This window comes from Oncorhynchus gorbuscha, linkage group LG14 (genome assembly GCF_021184085.1).
Source record: "Oncorhynchus gorbuscha isolate QuinsamMale2020 ecotype Even-year linkage group LG14, OgorEven_v1.0, whole genome shotgun sequence".
NCBI classification, from domain to species: domain Eukaryota; kingdom Metazoa; phylum Chordata; class Actinopteri; order Salmoniformes; family Salmonidae; genus Oncorhynchus; species Oncorhynchus gorbuscha.
Genome location: NC_060186.1, coordinates 28,412,866 through 28,431,674, shown reverse-complemented (window position 1 = coordinate 28,431,674; position 18,809 = coordinate 28,412,866). Strand labels below are relative to the sequence as shown.

Sequence of the window (18,809 nt, the reverse complement as noted above, 5' to 3'; positions counted from 1 at the left end):
TGCCCTTGGATCAAGTTCTAAGAGAGGACAGAGGAGGCCATCTTGCACCAAGCAGAAGTTCTCTATCCTTTCTCTCTGGGGGTGGATTCACATATTAAAGACAACTTACATTATTCTGTGAAGTTTTCCCCGTGGTTGGAAACCAAAATGATTCAAATCCCTTCCATTTCTCCCCATCCCTCCCTTACTATGTAAAAACATGATAAGAAACAGATACCATTGTCCAGACCAGTTGAAACAGCGAGTGCACTGCTTAAGTGCTGTCTTGGCTTTAGACACAGTGGTCAAATACACTAACAAGGGGTACATCCTAAATGGCACCCTATTCCCTATATAGTGCACTACTATTTACTAGAGTCATATGGGTCCTGGTCATAAGCAGTGCACTATATAGGGAACAGGGTGCAATTTGAGATGCAACCAAGGCGAGGAGGATTATACAAAACTGTCAGAGAGAAAGTTCCAGATACTCTGTGTATGTCTCAAATGGTACCCTATACCCTATTTAGTGCACTCATTTTGACAAGGGCATGGTCAAAAGTAGTGCACTAAATAGGCAATAGGGTGCCATTTGAGATGTACACTTAGTCTACTGTGCTTTGTGCGGGCCCTGATCAGAAAGCCAACAAAGTTATCTGTGAGATGTCCGCTGGAATCAGAAGTAGGACACAAGTTGTGTTTTACTGACAGGGGCTTTGTTGAAATGAAAGATATGAAAGCCTGGATTGAGGTGTTATCAGCTAGAGAATTATATCTAACTCTAAGGTGGTTTGTTGGCAGAGAGGTTTTAGACAGGGTGAATCTGAGTCTTTGTTGCTACAGATAGTCTGTGACCAAGATAGACTGTGACCAAGAGGTTGGCAAATAGGTTTTAATAGGAAGGGTGTAGTGCAGTGGTTCCGAACTCCGGTCCTTCGAGTACCCCCAACAGCACACATTTATGTTGTAGCCACAGACAAAAACACCTGGTTCAACTCATTGAGGGCTTGATGATAAGTTGACATGTTGAATCAGGTGTGCTGTTGGGGTACTGGAGGAGTGGGGAAACACTGGGGTTGTGGTTTGCCTTGCCTGGCTCTTAAAATGGGTGAATCTGAGTCTGCGGTTACACAGATAGTAGTCTCAGCTTGTAGTGGCTTTTCTGATCTGATCTGAATAAAGAATGTGAGATATTTCTCTTCATGTTTTCTTTTATTGATTGAAACAAAGCATGCCTTTCATGCTTGAATGACTGCTCAGTGCTCAGCTGGTCCAATCTGTGCTAGCAGACCAAGATGAAGAGCACAACAGTCAGAGGATGTCTTCAACACAACAATTCACTAACATGACACGACACCCCCGAAAAGGAGAGAGAAGAGACAACATGGGCGTACTTTGCCCTCAGTTATCATCCCATGAGAGAAGTATCCTTGTAAAACTGTCCATGCTTTGAAGGTTGTTTGAAACTAAACAGCACCATCCCCACCCACTGAGATGTTTTACTCACACTAAGTTTCTAGGCAAACAAGCTGCTATTTGCATGGAGCATCTTTAAAGGGAAGACTGTAAATGTGTCTTTCTTTGTTTCTCGTTCCCATCTGATATTCTAGAGTGCTTTTGGTGGTTTTATTTGCATGTCTTGGAAGTTATACACATGTGGTTAAAACATGGGCCTCTGTTTGAGAAGAATCACTCAGGGCTTAGATACAGTTTTGTCTTCATGAACTCGTAAATGATTCCTGACAAGATTAATACGAAGAAAAAGTATTAAATGATAGTCTCTTTCTGCAGTGTGATGTGTTCAAGATCACAATTATTTGACCTCCTTCAAGTTGACAGTGATGGCAAATGCATTCTTCCTTTCAACCACGTGAGGGTATCTTCGAGATCTAAAGATCATTGAGAGAGCACGATAATTCATTGTGTCCTGAAAGTATCCTACATTATTTCTATAGTCGTTATTTAGGGATTGAGTGGTTATATTGTGTGTCACCCCATGTATGTCCTACCTGTTTCCACAACAAGCAATGTTATGGTGCCTCTTTTATCAGTTGAAATGAACAGGACCTGTCATGCATGCCTTCACAAGCAATTGATGGTTTTTACAATTGTTTTTACGCGAGCCTTTTACTGAGACCTGTTGAAGACATAATGTCCAGAAATATCTGTATCCTACCTAACACCATAATACCAATAATGTAAATGCATAAAAGCACAGATCTTTAAGACAGTATTGATCACATGGATTCATTGATTGAATTTAAAAAAAATCATATTTGGGAGCTAAATAGTCGAAGTCTCGTCTCTCTACCGTTGTCCCGTTTGGTTTTAACGGGGGGTGGGCGGTTTAGCACTGTCATACTCCCTCCACTGTGTCTCCCTCTGCAAATGATAAAACAGTGTCTCTTGGGAGGCGAAAGCGGCACATCCCTGTTGTCCCGGAATCTAAAATCCACCCCATCAGTCCAGGAGGACAACCACATTCACACCACTGCCGCCAAGAGATGACCCGTCCAGTCTCCGCGTCCGAAGCCAACGCTACTACCGGGGGGCTTGGAGCTGCATAGCACCAACGCTCCGCCGACTGACCCAAAAAAGGGAACAGAGATTTTTTTGATACGAACACCCAGGACTACTTATCTTCTAAAGGAATTATCTAGCTAATTTCATTTTTCCCCTCACTAAAGCAAGCAGCGGTCGTTGTGTTCAATGACACCATGCTCATTGTCTCGTCCCGCAGTGCGCTGCTGTCCGTCTACTATCCCCAGATCTTCCTCATCCTCACCAGCGGTAGCTACCTGTAGGTTGGCACGTGCTTTTTTACCCTTCTCTCCAACAGGTGCTTGTAGAGAGAGCCATGTGATGGTGTGCATTTGTAAGATCTCTTTACATATTGAATCTCTATAATACACTAATTTAATTAATTTGTTGATTAGGACATTTACGCACGTGAAAAGTATGTGTAGTGTATAATGCAATTTCACTATAAAATTATCAACTCAAATAAGCTATTGGAACTTATATAATAGCCTATTGTAAAATAAGGGGATGATATTGGCCTTTACATTAAATTGTTGGTGCCAAACAACAAATATCTGTTTGGTTTTGTGACTGAAAATGGAATATTAATAACAAAACCTACAAGAAAACCACTTAACAAGAATAAAAACATGTCTGTTGAATATCGTAATTTAAACGTTATTTGACTAAATGTATTTTCCAACTAGCCTAAAAGTGGTACAGTCAATGGAGAGCTGCTCCAACTTCCCAAACTGACAAATGAAATGAAATCAATATTTTGATGGATTTATAAATGACTTATGTTATATTCACAGTGTTCAATAACTAAATTGATGAGCTTACCTGACTCGTAGGATTTGCGCATTGCAGCATGACCATGTTCCAGGCACGCTATTTTTGTAAAGCAACACATGGAAAAGAGCAACATGTCGCTGGATGACATCCTGTGTTCTGTAGACAGTAAGACTGCACAACTGGTTATTTCTTATTACATTAAAAGACCCAGGCTCTCACAGAACGAATGATTACTGCACATATATGTCTCATACTTGTACAGACAGACCTGACCAATACCTAAAACAGTCATTGTTGAGGTTCATGGCTTTAGTTAAAATGTGGGAATAAACGGCTATTAGTCAGAGTTGGTTTGTTGTCTGTTCTTCATCGGCTAACCATTGTCTGCTTTTGTGCATTTTAAAACCTGATTCAGTGACCCGAAGTAAACCTTACACACAGTGGTGCTTTAAAAGTTATGAGGGTCAAGTTGCAGGTTTTGCTTGTCTATCTGAAGTTAGTATGTAACATGTGTATTTGTCAGTCTCAAAACATAATCAATCAAGTGTAAACCAGAAGTTATTGGCAAATACAATAGAGATATTGGCCCATTACTGTGATTCGGCCCATTTTCAGGGTTACGGCAAGCCACACGAGTCACGCTCCCCATCCCTTTCTCTTTTTGTAAACAGGCGGTGGAGCAGGGTCGTTCCTAACGGACTCAAATCTATAAGGTCACAATAAACAATCTCAGTGACCTGCTTGTCTCGAACCAGGAGTGTGTCTTAAATCAGCTGTGTGTCTTAAGTGCTCTATCTAGATTGGTAGCGAAACTACCTGCGAGCCAAACCAAAACCTGACTGATATGAGGGAACACTGTTGCCCATGGGGGGACCTGTAGAATCTGTAGCTACAGTCCATGCCACGCCGACTCTGCCCTGCCAACTCTATGTCTTGATGATTAACTATCTCCCTCTCTCTCCCCCCCCCTCCCCCATAGGGCACTGTCCTCGGTGGTAGCTTTGGGCGCTAACATAATCTGCAACAAGATCCCTGGGCTGGCCCCTAGACAGCGCGCACTCTGCCAGAGCCGCCCGGATGCCATCATCGTCATCGGTGAGGGTGCCCAGCAGGGCATCAATGAGTGCCAGTACCAGTTCCGCTATGGCCGCTGGAACTGCTCCGCCCTGGGCGAGAGGACCGTCTTCGGACAAGAGCTGAGAGTAGGTCAGTCTACCTGCTGCAATTAGTCTAGTCAGATGCACATAACTTGTTAGGGGGTGCTGGGCTGAAGAAAACTTGTAGAGACAGTTTCCCTGAAGCAGATTAACCCTATTCCTGGACAACAACAAAAAAACATTTTCAATGGAGATTGTCCATTGAGCTTGCTTTTTAGTCCAGGACTAGGCTTAATCTGTGTCTGGGAAACCCTGTATAGATGAAGTAGGACCCGTAATGTTGTGGGTCGTACTTCATCTCTACTCTACATTCTCTACAGTGTGGCCGCTCCACACTGAGAAGGATATAATAATAGTTTATGAAGATGATGCAGTGATTGCATCAGAATGCCCACCACACCAAGCATCTGATTGTGCCAACTGGGCAGAATGAGAAGTCACTGGCTTTTCCTGTGCCCTGATGAAAACGTATAGGTCTACTGTCAGTGACTAGCACCTAACGCACAGTCCAACCAATACAGTCCAAGGTGCATGACACAAAGCGTAAGCTGGATATATAAAACAAAAAATCTGATCAGCCACTCTTAAAGGAAAATGAAAGTTAAATTAAAGTTGTTTCTGTTGAACTTCCTTTTTCTTCACAGTGGCTATGTTCAGACCAGGGCACTGGTTACAGGAGAAGTTATGGTAGTCAGTTCAGGGCAATACAATTTGGTGAAGGTGGCTATCATCATGGCCAATTTGGTTGTTGTAGTGTGTGTGGTGCTACTCCTGCAAAGGAAGCAACAATGAGAGGTTCACAAACTAGACCTCCTCTTCATTAGAATGAAGAGTGAAGCTCTACGGTTAGTGAAACTACTTCAGTGAAATCTTCCAGTGAGAATATTATTCTTTCACCATCATCCTCCTTCAATAACCACAGTGAATACCGTACTTTTACTCCATAATATTTGGCATACGGGAACAATTTAAACTTGACGCCGTGTTGCTAGTGTCCTGAAGGGGTTTCAATCCTACAACAGTCAGTCCTACATGTGACCTCAAGTCTGTCCTGCTTCTGGGTTTGACTGTCCTAAATACAGTAGATCTATAATAATTATTGTGTGAAAATGAACCACAATGTCCTTAGAAGTGCAACCTCTCCTAACTATCTATACTCATAATCTCTAAACATCACTCTGATCTGGTTTTAGTCAGAATTCCCCTATTCTTTTTCCCCCCACAGCACACCAGTGGTATTGGTCTTAATACGGGCTCTCTTATATAAGTTGTCTATCAGTCAGAAATGTTTTGTTGCGGTCTCACTGTGGTTTGGGAACTTTGTTTAATCCAACAGCTCTGGAAACAATCGCTTCTCTCACAGACAGGCGGACTGCTGGATCGAGGATTCATTTAGTTGTTTTGTTAGAGGAAAGGAAATGTATCTATTCCTCTGTTCACCGTGGTGTGTTAGGGTTATGGTGTGTTAGGTGGCTAATAGGGACACTCAGCTTGTCCCTCTACTGACTGTATGTGTTGGGAGAGATTGATATGGCAAGAACTCTGTCGATCTACTGGGAAGTTATGGTAGGACTCACCTCTTGGGTTGCTGTTGGTAGTGATGAAATGTTGGATTTGTCATTCACAGGGCCTGGGGACAGGCTCATCCTATGGTTAGTTGATCCATTTGAGTTCATGCATATGTAAAGGCATCACGGGTGTCAAGAAGTTCCTCTTCAAACACTTAATCTGATTGACCTGCAAGGACAGGGAACATACACCATAACTATTGAGTGAGACCAGAGTTTCTGTCTTGACCACTAATCAAGGTCAGCTACAGCAGTTAAAATACCCACAACAATGGAACCAAGTGTATTACTCTACAATCATTTTATATGCTGGGGACGACATTTGGCAGCTCGAGGAAAACCTTCACTATTCTACATTTACTGAAAGGTCAGTTTCCCTGGTTCAGACTTCAGAGTTTGTTTAATGTTATGGATCAGTGAGCCACAGAGCTAATGGGATCTACGAGTGAGTTTGTCAGGTTGGAGAGAAGCCACCCCATTGCCTTCCACTAGACACCATGCATTAATACTCAGGTTGTTGAGGAGAATGGAACCCAACATAGTATCTTGATTGAGGCGAGAAATATCCTATTACAAGGACAACGCAATAGTAATGTTATATACAGTTGAAGTGGGAAGTTTACATACACTTAGGTTGGAGTCATTCAAACTCATTTTTCAACCACTCCACACATTTCTTTGACAAGTTGGTGAGGACATCTACTTTGTGCACGACACAAATAATTTTTCCAACAATTGTTTACAGACAGATTATTTAACTTATAATTCACTTATAATTCAATTCCAGTGGGTCAGAAATTTACATACACTAAGTTGACTGTGCCTTTAAACAACTTGGAAAATTCAAAAAATGATGTCATGGCTTTAGAAGCTTCTGATAGGCTAATTGACATCATTTGAGTTAATTGGAGGTGTACCTGTGGATGTATTTCAAGGCCTACCTTCAAACTCACTGTCTCTTTGCTTGACATCATGGGAAAATCAAAAGAAATCAGCCAAGACCTCAGAAAAAAATGTAGACCTCCACAAGTCTGGTTCATTCTTGTGAGCAATTTCTAAACGCCTGAAGTTACCACATTAATCTGTACAAACAATAGCACGCAAATATAAACACCATGGGACCACGCAGCCTTCATACCGCTCAGGAAGGAGACGCTTTCTGTCTCCTAGAGATGAACGTACTTTAGTGATAAAAAGTGCAAATCAATCCCAGAACAACAGCAAAGGACCTTGTGAAGATGCTGGAGGAAACAGGTACAAAAGTATCTACATCCACAGTAAAACGAGTCCTATATCGACATAACCTGAAAGGCTGCTCAGCAAGGAAGAAGCCACTGCTCCAAAACCGCCATAAAAAATCCAGACTACGCATGGGGACAAAGATCGTACTTTTTGGAGAAATGTCCTCTGGTCTGATGAAACAAAAATAGAACTGTTTGGCCATAATGCCCATTGTTATGTTAGGAGGAAAAAGAGGGAGGCTTGCAAGCCAAAGAACACCATCCCAACCGTGAAGCACAGGGGTGGCAGCATCATGTTGTGGGGGTGCTTTGCTGCAGGAGGGACTGGTGCACTTCAAAAATTAGATGGCATCATGAAGAATCAACATTTTGTGGCTATATTGAAGCAACATCTCAAGACATCAGTCAGGAAGTTAAAGCTTGGTCGCAAATGGGTCTTCCAAATGGACAATGACCCCAAGCATACTTCCAAAGTTGTGGACAACAAAGTCAAGGTATTGGAGTGACCATCACAAAGCCCTGACTTCAATCCTATAGAACATTTGTGCGCAGAACTGAAAAAGTGTGTGCGAGCAAGGAGGCCTACAAACCTGACTGAGTTACACCATCTCTGTCAGCAGGAATGGGCCAAAATTCATCCAACTTATTATGAAAAGCTTGAGGAAGGCTACCCGAAACGTTTGACCCAAGTTAAACAATTTAAAGGCAATGCTACCAAATACTATGTTAGCATTGTATGTAAACTTCTGACCCACTGGGAATTTGAATGGAATAAATTAAATCTGAAATATATATATATATATATATATATATATATATATATATATATATATATATATATATATATATATGTCATTATTTCTACTATTATTCTGACATTTCACATTCTTAAAATAAAGTGGTGACCCTAACTGACCTAAAACAGTGGATCTGTACTTGGATTAAATGTCAGGAATTGTGAAAAACTGAGTTTAAATGTATTTGGCTGAGGCGTATGTAAACTTCGACTTCAACTGTACAGTAATTCATTTCCTTTCCATGCTGTAAATGTGAATGTGTTTGTTCCGAAATGGAAAGCGGGTCATTTGAAAGTCTCTTACGGGTATTTATCGTTGCTTTGATGGTGTAGTTTGACAGAATGATCAATGGTACAGCAGATGTGAGAATGTATCATGTGGTTGTGGGTCTATAACCCGTGATAAGTTACCACCACCAGCTACAAAAACAATATGAGTAATGTTCACTTAACATTTATCTAGCATCTTTAAGCGGATTTGTGTGTTTATTAACATCTTATAAATAATATACAAGACATTACATTACATCCATAAACAACTTGTCTAGAGTGAAGGTAGTGAGTTCAATAACGCTACATTGTCAGCTATAGAATGACAAATGTGTTGGCTGAAGCAGAAACCAACTGGCACACATTAAGTGCATTTATAGATAGGATAATCTACACCGAACAAAACTATAAACATAGCATTTAAAGTGTTGGTCCCATGTTTCATGAGCTGAAATAAAACATCCCAGAAATTTTCCAAATGCTAAAAATAATATTTCTCTCAAATTTTGTGCACAAATTTGTTTACATCCCTGTTAATGAGCATTTTCTCTTTTGCCAAGATAATCCATCCACCTGACAGGTGTGGCATATCAAGAAGCTGATTAAACAACTCGATCATTACACAGGTGCACCTTGTGCTGGGGACAATAAAATGCCACTCTAAAATGTGCAGTTTTGTCACACAACACAATGCCACAGATGAGTGTGCAATTGGCATGCTGACTGCAGGAATGTCCACCAGAGCTGTTGGCAGAGAATTTAATGTTAATTTCTCTACTATAAGCCGCCTCAAATGTCATTTTAGAGAATTTGGCAGTACGTCCAACTGGCCTCACAACCGCAAACCACGTGTATGGCGTAGTTTGGGCGAGCGGTTTGTAGATTTCAAATCAAAATCAAATCAAATTGTATTGGTCACATACACACGGTGAGCAGATGTTAATCCGAGTGTAGCGAAATGCTTGTGCTTCTAGTTCCGACAGTGCAGTAATATCTAACAAGTAATCTAAGAATTTGACAACAACTACCTAATACACACAAATCTAAAGCGATGAATGAGAATATGTACATAGAAACATATGGATGAGCGATGGCCGAGCGGCATAGGCAAGGTGCAATAGATGATATAAAATACACTATATACATATGATGTGAGTAATGTAAGATATATAAACATTATTAAAGTGGAATTATTTGAAGTGACTATTAATCAATTTATTAAAGTGGCCAGTGATTGGTTCTCTGAGTTAGCACCACCCTCTGAAGAGCCTTGCGATTGAGGGCGGTGCAGTTGCCATACCAGTTTGTTAGGGTTTTGGGTGACAAGCCAAATTTCCTCAGCCTCTTGAGGTTGAAGAGGCGCTGTTGTGCCTTCTTCACCACACTGTCTGTGTGGGTGGACCATTTTAGTTAGTCTTTGATGTGTACGCAGAGAACTTAATCAATCGATGTATTTATAAAGCCCTTCTTACATCGGTCTGATGTCACAAAGTGCTGTACAGAAAACGTTCCACCTTCTCCACTGCTGTTCCTTCGATGTGGATAGGGGATCCTCCCTCTGCTTTTTCCTGAAGTTCACGATCATCTCCTTTGATTTGTTCATTTTGTGTGAGAGGTTGTTTTCCTGACACCACACTCCGAGTGCCCTCACCTCCTCCTTGTAGGCTGTCTTGTCATTGTTGGTAATCAAGCCCACTACTGTTGTGTCATCTGCGAACTTGCTGATTTGAGTTGGAGGCGTGCATGGCTACGCAGTCGTGGGTGAACAGGAAGTACAGGAGGGGGCTGAGCATCCACCCTTGTGGGGCCCCAGTGTTGAGAGTCAGCGAAGGGGAGATGTTGTTTCCCGCATTCACCACCTGGGGGTGGCCCGTCAGAAAGTCCAGGACCCAATTGCACAAGGCGGAGTTGAGACCCAGGGCCTCCAGCTTGATGATGAGCTTGGAGGGTACAATGGTGTTGAATGCTGACCTGTAGTCATTGAATAGCATTCTTACATAGGTATTCCTCTTATCCAGATGGGATAGGGCAGTGTGCAGTGTGATGGCGATTGCATCGTCTGTGGACCTGTTGGGTCACCGTTGTGAACAGAGTGCTCCATGGTGGCTGTGAGGTTACGGTATGGGCAGGCATAATGTCCCGTGACTAGGGGGTATTCTAGCTTAATATTTCTATGTTGTGTTCTAGTTTATTTTTCTATGTTGGCGTTTTGTATGATTCCCAATTAGAGGCAGCTGGTAATCGTTGGCTCTAATTGGATTCATATTTAAGTAGCTATTTTTCCCACCTGTGTTTGTGGGATATTGTTTTGTGTTTGTGCATGTGCACCACATAGTCACGTTTCATTGTTCGTTTATTTATTTATTGTTTTTGCTTTAAGTTTCACTTTGAAATAAATACGTGGAACTCAACATCCGTTGCACCGTGGTCCGATTCTTACGACAACCGTGACACAAGCTATGGACAACGAACACAATTGTATTTTACTGATGGCAATTTCCATGCAGAGAGATAGCGTGACGAGATGCTGAGGCCCTTTATTGTGCCATTCATCAGCCGCCCAGTTCTTCAATGGCCTGCATACTAACCAGACATCTATTTCCTTATATGAACTGTAAACTCTAATTGTTGCATGTTGCATTTATATTTTTGTTCAGTATATAAACTCTATAATACTATAGTACATATACTACTATAGTAATACTATAGTATATACAGTACTTTTTACTGTATCTGCTGTACAGACACAGATACAGTAAGGCTCCTGTGGTCAACCAGCAGATGTCACTTGGGGTTTTATCAGTGGAGTGTTACCCAGCCCACCTGTTAAAAATTAGGGCTCTGACGAGCGTCAGTTAGAAAGAGACTATCAAATAAGGAATGGTATGTATTTATTAGCCTGCTACAGGTTAATTACATTAGACTAGTAAAAGGCCAAATTGCAGTCAGGTCACCTAGTAATGTAAAGTGTGGATGAATTTTGTTGTAGTGGGCCACAAGCCTTTCATTAGGCCACAGCATAAAATACTATACTGTATAGTAACACATACTCATACTATGTACTGTAATGCACTACAACTCACCTAGGACTAGTGCAAGATAACTCTTTGCCGCTCTCTCCCTCTCTCTCCCTCTCTCTCCCTCTCTCTCCGCCCCAGGCAGCCGAGAGGCGGCGTTCACCTATTCCATCACGGCGGCTGGCGTGGCACATTCGGTGACAGCGGCGTGTAGTCAGGGCAACCTGAGCCAGTGTGGCTGCGACAGGGAGAAGCAGGGCTACCATGACCAGGAGGAGGGCTGGAAGTGGGGAGGCTGCTCGGCCAACATCAAGTACGGCGTGGAGTTCTCCAGACGCTTCGTGGATGCCCGAGAGATCAAGAAGAACGCCCGACGTCTGATGAACCTGCATAATAATGAGGCAGGACGAAAGGTAAAGTGACTGACACTGCTTGTCTTGTTGTCTGGGGTTTTAACACACCTAACAAACATGTAGTTGTTTCTGTAGAGATCTAGAATATCAGGCAATAGAATATAATACAACTCAACCAGGAAAGTATATGGAACAAAAATCTAAATGCAACGTTCGTCCCATGTTTCATGAGGTGAATTAAAAAGATCCCGGAAATGTTCCATACGCACAAAAAGTGTATTTCTCTCCAAATACTGTGCAGAGATTTGTTCACATCCCTGTCAGTGAGCATTTCTCATTTGTCAAGATAATCCATCCACCTGATAGGTGTGGCATATCAAGAAGCTGATTAAACAGCATGATCATTACAAAGGTGCACCTTGTGCTGCGGACAATAAAAGGCCACTCTATAATGTGCAGTTTTGTCACACAACATGGATGTGTTGTTTTAGAGAATTTGGCAGTATATCCAACCGGCCTCACAACCGACCTCCACAGCCGGCTTCTCCACCTGCGGGACCGCCTGAGACCAGCCAACCGGACAGCTGATGAAACTGTGGGTTTGCACAACCAGAGAATTTCTGCACAAACTGTCAGAAACTGTCTCAGGGAAGTTCATCTGTGTGCTCGTCTTCCTCACCAGGGTCATGACCTGACTGCAGTTCGGCGCCATATTCAACTTCATTGGGCAAATGCTCACCTTCGATGGCCATTGGCATGCTAGAGAAGTGTGCTCTTCACGGATGAATCCCGTTTGTTTTCTCTGGATTGGTGTGTATGACAGCGTGTTCCAGTTCCCAGCAATATCCAGCAACTTCTCACAGCAATTGAAGAGTGGGATAACATTCCACACGAAACAATCAACAGCCTGATCAACTATATGTGAAGACCATGTTTTTCTGGTTTTCTGATCCACGCCCCTACCTTTTAAAAAAAAAGTATCTGTGACCAACAGATGCATATCTGTATTCCCAGTCATGTAAAATCTATAGATTAGGGCCTAAGGAATTTATTTCAATTGACTGATTTCCTTATATGAACTGTAACGCAGTAAAATCTTTGAAATTGCTGCATGTTGCATTTATATATTTTGTCAGTGTAAATATAAGTTCAGAGGAGACCGCATCGCTGTGCTAAATTATGCTATACTAGTTTAAAAACAGAAGGTTTCAAAATGTGTGTGTGTGTGTGTGTGTGTGAGAGCACATGCGTGTGTGCCTGCCCATGTGTGGGTGTGTGCGTGATCTCGCCCCTGTGTGTATGTGTGTGTGTGAGCGGAGGGAACGCAAGGCCAGGCAAACCGGCTGCCAAATGAGGACTGCCATAACCCTGCAGTCCCATTCATTGAAATACAGAGCATTAAGTCAGGATGCAGGATATTATTGCAAAGTCTCTCTCTCTTCCTCTCTCGTTGGCAGCCCCCAAAACCATGCTGCTGCACCACTGCACACACTGAACCAACCTAATCAAGAGCCAATTCCCCTAACTTGATAGCAGGGCAGATCAAGTGCAACAGGCTTGATACACTTGTACATGATAGGCTAGAAGGCTACAGTACTGGCCACACAGAAGTTTTGAATTCCTATTGACAATGTATCTAATGTCAACACTGATAGATATTGCTTTGTGTTAGAATTTTCTATTATTTTTTGGGGAACATTAGTCTACATAAACATTTCAAAATTTGGTCACAACTAAACTCAAAACAACTAAGCAAAAAAATAAACGTCCTCTCACTAGACGTTTCTGGCCCTTCCTACATATTCTGGACCTTGCTACATATTCTGGACCTTGCTACATATTCGTCACCAGACCCGACTGGCTCCAGGTCATCCATAAGTCTATGCTAGGTAAAGCTACACCTTATCTCAGCTCACTGGTCACGATAACAACACCCACCTGTAGCACGCGCTCCAGCAGGTATATGTCACTGTTCATCTCCAAAGTCAACACCTCCTTTGGCTGCATTTCCTTCCAGTTCTCTGCTGCCAATGACTGGAACGAATTGCAAAAATTGCTGAAGCTGGAGACTTATATTTCCCTCACTAACTTTAAACATCAGCTAACTGATCGCTGCAGCTGTACACAGCCCATCTGTAAATAGCCCACCCAATCTACCTACCTTATCCCCATATTGTTTTTATTTAGTTTTCTGCTCTTTTGCACACCAGTATTTCTACTTGCACATCACCATCTGCTCATCTATCACTACAGTGTTAATTTGCTAAACTGTAATTACTTCGCTACCATGGCCTATTTATTGCCTTACCTCCTCACACCATTTGCACACACTGTATATAGACTTTCTTTTTCCCCCTATTGTGTTATTGACTGTACGCTTGTTTATTCCATGTGTAACTCTGTGTTTTTGTTTGTGTTGCACTGCTTGGCTTTATCTTGGCCAGGTCGCAGTTGTAAATGAGAGCTTGTTCTCAAGTAGCTTACCTGGTTAAATAAAGGTGAAATAAAATAAAATAATACATTTTAAAAACTGTCAACTGCGTTTATTTTCAGCAAACTTAACGTGTAAATATTTGTATGAGAACATAACAAGATTCAACAACTGAGACATAAACTGAACAAGTTCCGCAGACATGTGACTAACAGAAATGGAATAATGTGTCCCTGAACAAAGGGGGGGTCAAAATCAAAAGTAACAGTCAGTATCTGGTGTGGCCACCAGCTGTATTAAGTATTGCAGTGCATCTCCTCCTCATGGACTGCACCAGATTTGCCAGTTCTTGCTGTGAGATGATACCCCACTCTTCCCGGACATTCCTGGGGGGAATGGCCCTAGCCCTCACCCTCCGATCCAACAGGTTCCAGACGTGCTCAATGGGATTGAGATCTGGGCTCTTCGATGGCCATGGCAGAACACTGACATTCCTGTCTTGCAGGTAATCACGCACAGGACGAGCAGTATGGCTGGTGGCATTGTCATGCTGGAGGGTCATGTGAGGATGAGCCTGCAGGAAGGGTACCAAATGATGGAAGAGGATGTCTTCCCTGTATCGCTCAGCGTTGAGATTGCCTGCAATGACAACAAGCTCACTCAGATGCAGTGACACACCGCCCCAGACCATGACTGATCCTCCACCTCAAAATTGATCCCTCTCCAGAGTACAGGCCTCGGTGTAACGCTCATTCCTTCGACGATAAACGCGAATCCGACCATCACCCCTGGTGAGACAAAACCGTGACTCATCAGTGAAGAGCACTTTTTGCCAGTCCGGTCTGGTCCAGAGACGGTGGGTTTGTGCCCATAGACGATGTTGTTGCCGGTGATGTCTGGTGAGGACCTGCCTTACAGCAGGCCTACAAGCCCTAAGTCCAGCCTGTCTCAGCCTATTGCGGTTAGTCTGAGCACTGATGGAGGGATTGTGCGTTATTGGTGTAACTCGGGCAGTTGTTGTTGCCATCCTGTACCTGTCCCACAGGTGTGATGTTTGGATGTACCGATCCTGTGCAGGTGTTGTTACACATGGTCTGCCACTGCGAGGATGATCAGCTGTCCGTCCTGTCTCCCTGTAGTGCTGTCTTAGGCGTCTCATAGGCCAGTTGCAATTTATTGTCCTGGCCACATCTGCAGTCCTCATGCCTCGGTGTCTAAGGCATGTTCACGCAGATGAGCAGGGACCCTGGGCATCTTTCTTTAGGTGTTTTTCAGAGTCAGTAGAAAGGCCTCTTTAGTTTCATAACTGTAACCTTAATTGCCTACAGTCTGTAAGCTGTTAGTGTCGTAACGACCGTTCCACAGGTGCATGTTCATTAATTGTTCATGGTTCATTGAACAAACATGGGAAACAGTGTTTAAACCCTTTACAATGAAGATCTGTGAAGCTGTTTGGATTTTTACGAATTATCTTTGAAAGACAGGGTCCTGAAAAAGGAAAACGTTTTTTTTTGTTTTTGCTGAGTTTATATAACTCAACCCTAAATGGTAAACTGTCATCTGTCAAATGTGTCCGCTAAATATATCCGCAAGACATCAAAACATCGCACATGAAACCAAGTACAACGTTATACAGGTTCTGGTTACATAAGAGTTCTGGTCGTTTATTCTGTCCATTGTGGTCCTTAAAAAGGTCAAGTTAGTAAGAGAGTAGAGGCTTGAGCCATAAGTTATTTTCACGTAATGTTTTTACATAGCTGGCATCACTGTCCAGTTGGGGGATTTGAAATATATAGTCCAAATGGACTTTAGGCTATATTGCAGGGGATGCCCTTAGTTGATAGACGTAATGTATTGTAGAACTGTTGAATGGAAAATACAATTTGTGGATATGTGGGCTGGCCTAAACTCTTTCATATAAATCTCCAATTCACATCACTTTGAATTAAGTAGTTAAGCTACCTACACACAACTATTCAACATTTGGGATTTGCCAACTCTTACTCAAAGCATTTATCTAACCCTCAGGCCATGTTAACCTTTTCCAAACCTTGTATCCAACCCTCTTCTCTCCTCTCCCTCAGATCCTGGAGGAGCATATGAAGTTGGAGTGTAAGTGTCACGGCGTGTCAGGCTCCTGCACCACCAAGACCTGCTGGATCACCTTACCCAATTTCCGGGAGATTGGCTACATCCTGAAAGAGCGCTACAGCGAGGCGGTCCAAGTCGAACCGGTCCGGGCCTCCCGTCTCCGCCAACCATCCTTCCTTCGGCTGAAGGAGGCGCGGGGCTACCAGAAACCCACGGACACAGATCTGGTCTACCTGGAGAGGTCTCCTAACTACTGCGAGGAGGACACGGCGACAGGGAGCACAGGGACGCGGGGGAGGCTGTGTAACCACACGTCACCCCATACCGACAGCTGCAATCTGATGTGTTGTGGTAGAGGCCACAACACCCACCAGTACACCCGCGTGTGGCAGTGCAACTGCAAGTTCCAGTGGTGCTGTTTTGTGAAGTGTAACACGTGCAGCGAGAAGTCTGAGGTGTTCACCTGCAAATAAAGGATGGATGGACAAGCAGATGGATGGAGGGGGACGGAGGGATGAGGGACGGAGCTGGGAAAAGGGACAAGGCAAGGCCCTGAGAGAGGATACAAGGAAGGAAAAAAGGGTACTAGGACGTGGACTTAGTGGGGAAGGACTTCAGGAGGGACTCTAGAGAGTGGACTTGGAAAATTGTTCGATTCTTCACGGCTTCATTTTGCACATTGGACATCCTATTTGATTTTTAAACACCAAGGAAAGATTAAATGTACTAAAATGACTGAGAGAAATTACTTTGAGAAGTAGGCAAATAATGTTTTCTTCTTATGTGCTGACTGGAAAACTGTGATGCAGATATACTATGTGTTGCAAGATATTGATGAAGTGCAAGGATTGTGGTTGTTCATCTCCAACCAAGCAAATCTGTTATTGGAAACATTGCGGACCCAAACTTTATCAAGTGCAGTTTTCACCTCCTCGGTAAACACTGCTCATAAAAGCAAAATAACCTCGACATCTGAAACAGGGAAGTAAAATAAAAACGGATTAACTGACATAATTACAACCTCAACTGGAAACGGTACATCAGCAAAGTGCCTTTTGACTGCGACGCGAGACGGATGGAGAGAGAAAGGAGCGTGGTTTCAAAAGACTGGTGTAGAATGGTGGTGTACCTTGACTATCCAGTCACACTGTATTTACAATGCCTTCAGAAACTATTCACACCCCTTGTTTTTTTTAGTGTAGTGTTACAAAGTGTTATTAAAATGGATTTGTAATTTCCTGTCAACAATATACACAAAATACTCTATAATGTCAAAGTGGGAGAAGAATTCTAACATTTGTAAAAAAAAATATTTAAAAAACGAATGAAAAATAAAACACGAATACATCTTGATTAGATAAGTATTCAACCCTCTTGAGTCAATACATGTAAGAATCACCTTTTAGCAGTGATTACAAGCTGTGTCTTTCTGGGTAAGTCTCTAAGAGCTTTCCACACTTGGATTGTGCAACAATTGTCAGTAATTTTTTCAAAATTCTTATAGCTCTGTCAAATTGGTTGTTGATCATTGCAAGACAACCATTTTCAGGTCTTTGCCATAGATTTTCAAGCAGATGTAAATCAAAACTGTAACTGTCTTCTTGGTAAGCAATTCCAGTATAGATTTGGCCATGTGTTTTAGGTCATTGTCAACAACAACAAAACATTTCATGAAAATGTAAGTTGCTCTGGATATGATGTAAATGTAAATGTTGAAAGGTGAATTCATCTACCAGTGTCTGGAGGAAAACAGACTGAACCATGTTTTCCTCTAGGATTTTACCAGTGCTTAGCTCCATTCCATTTATTTTTATCCTGAAAAACTCCCCAGTCCTTTACGATTACAAGCATACACATAACATGATGCATACACCACTATGCTTGAAAATATGGAGAGTGGTACTCTGTAATGTGTTGTATTTTCCCCGAACATAACACTTTGTATTCAGGACATAAAGTTAATTGCTTTGCCACATTTTTAGCAGTATCACTTTAGTGCCTTGTTGCAAACAGGATGCATGTTTTGGAATATTTGTATTCTGTACAGTACAGGCTTCCTTCTTTTCACTCTGTCAATTAGGTTAGTATTGTGGAGTAACTACAATGTTGTTGATCCATCCTCAGTGTTCTATTTCAGCCATTAAACTCTATAACTGTTTTAAAGTCACCATTGGCCTCATCCCGAAGTGGTTTCCTTCCTCTCCAGGAACGGAGATAAAAACGACGCCTGTATCTTCATAGTGACTGGGTGTATTGATACACCATCCAAAGTGTAATTAATAACTTCACCATGCTCAAAGGGATATTCAATGTCTGAAAAGAAATTGCCATCTACTAATAGGTGCCCTACTTTGTAAGGGATTGTAAAACCTTTCCGAAAACAGAATTCCACTTTGACATTATGGGGTAAACCATTTTCAATTCAGGGTGTAACACAACAAAATGTGGAAAAAGTCAAGGGGTGTGAATATTTTCTGAAGGCACTGTATGTTTGAACACTGAAAATAAATGGTTTATTTATGTTAAGATATCTTCAAACTAAAAGGTCTTATAGTATGGATAGCAATGTTTAATATATTTTTTTTCTCTTT

The 18,809-nt window shown here is 42.2% G+C and overlaps 1 protein-coding gene across 1 annotated transcript; it reads left to right on the top strand.

Annotated features, from left to right (window-relative positions):
• The first annotated feature begins 2,388 nt into the window (after nucleotides 1-2,388).
• On the top strand, nucleotides 2,389-17,837 carry wnt7ba (wingless-type MMTV integration site family, member 7Ba). Its single transcript, XM_046299335.1, has 4 exons — nucleotides 2,389-2,779; nucleotides 4,274-4,500; nucleotides 11,485-11,756; nucleotides 16,212-17,837. The coding sequence occupies exons 1-4, from the start codon at nucleotides 2,697-2,699 to the stop codon at nucleotides 16,689-16,691; spliced, it is 1,062 nt and encodes a 353-aa protein (XP_046155291.1). The 5' UTR covers nucleotides 2,389-2,696; the 3' UTR covers nucleotides 16,692-17,837.
• Nucleotides 17,838-18,809: the final 972 nt, after the last annotated feature.

Bases quoted from the DNA above. Each gene is read 5' to 3' on its own strand.
- wnt7ba (XM_046299335.1), top strand. From the start codon at position 2,697: ATGCTCATTGTCTCGTCCCGCAGTGCGCTGCTGTCCGTCTACTATCCC. The intron at 2,780-4,273 runs GTAGGTTGGCAC...CCTCCCCCATAG, and splicing joins CTCACCAGCGGTAGCTACCT to GGCACTGTCCTCGGTGGTAG. The intron at 11,757-16,211 runs GTAAAGTGACTG...CCTCTCCCTCAG, and splicing joins ATAATGAGGCAGGACGAAAG to ATCCTGGAGGAGCATATGAA.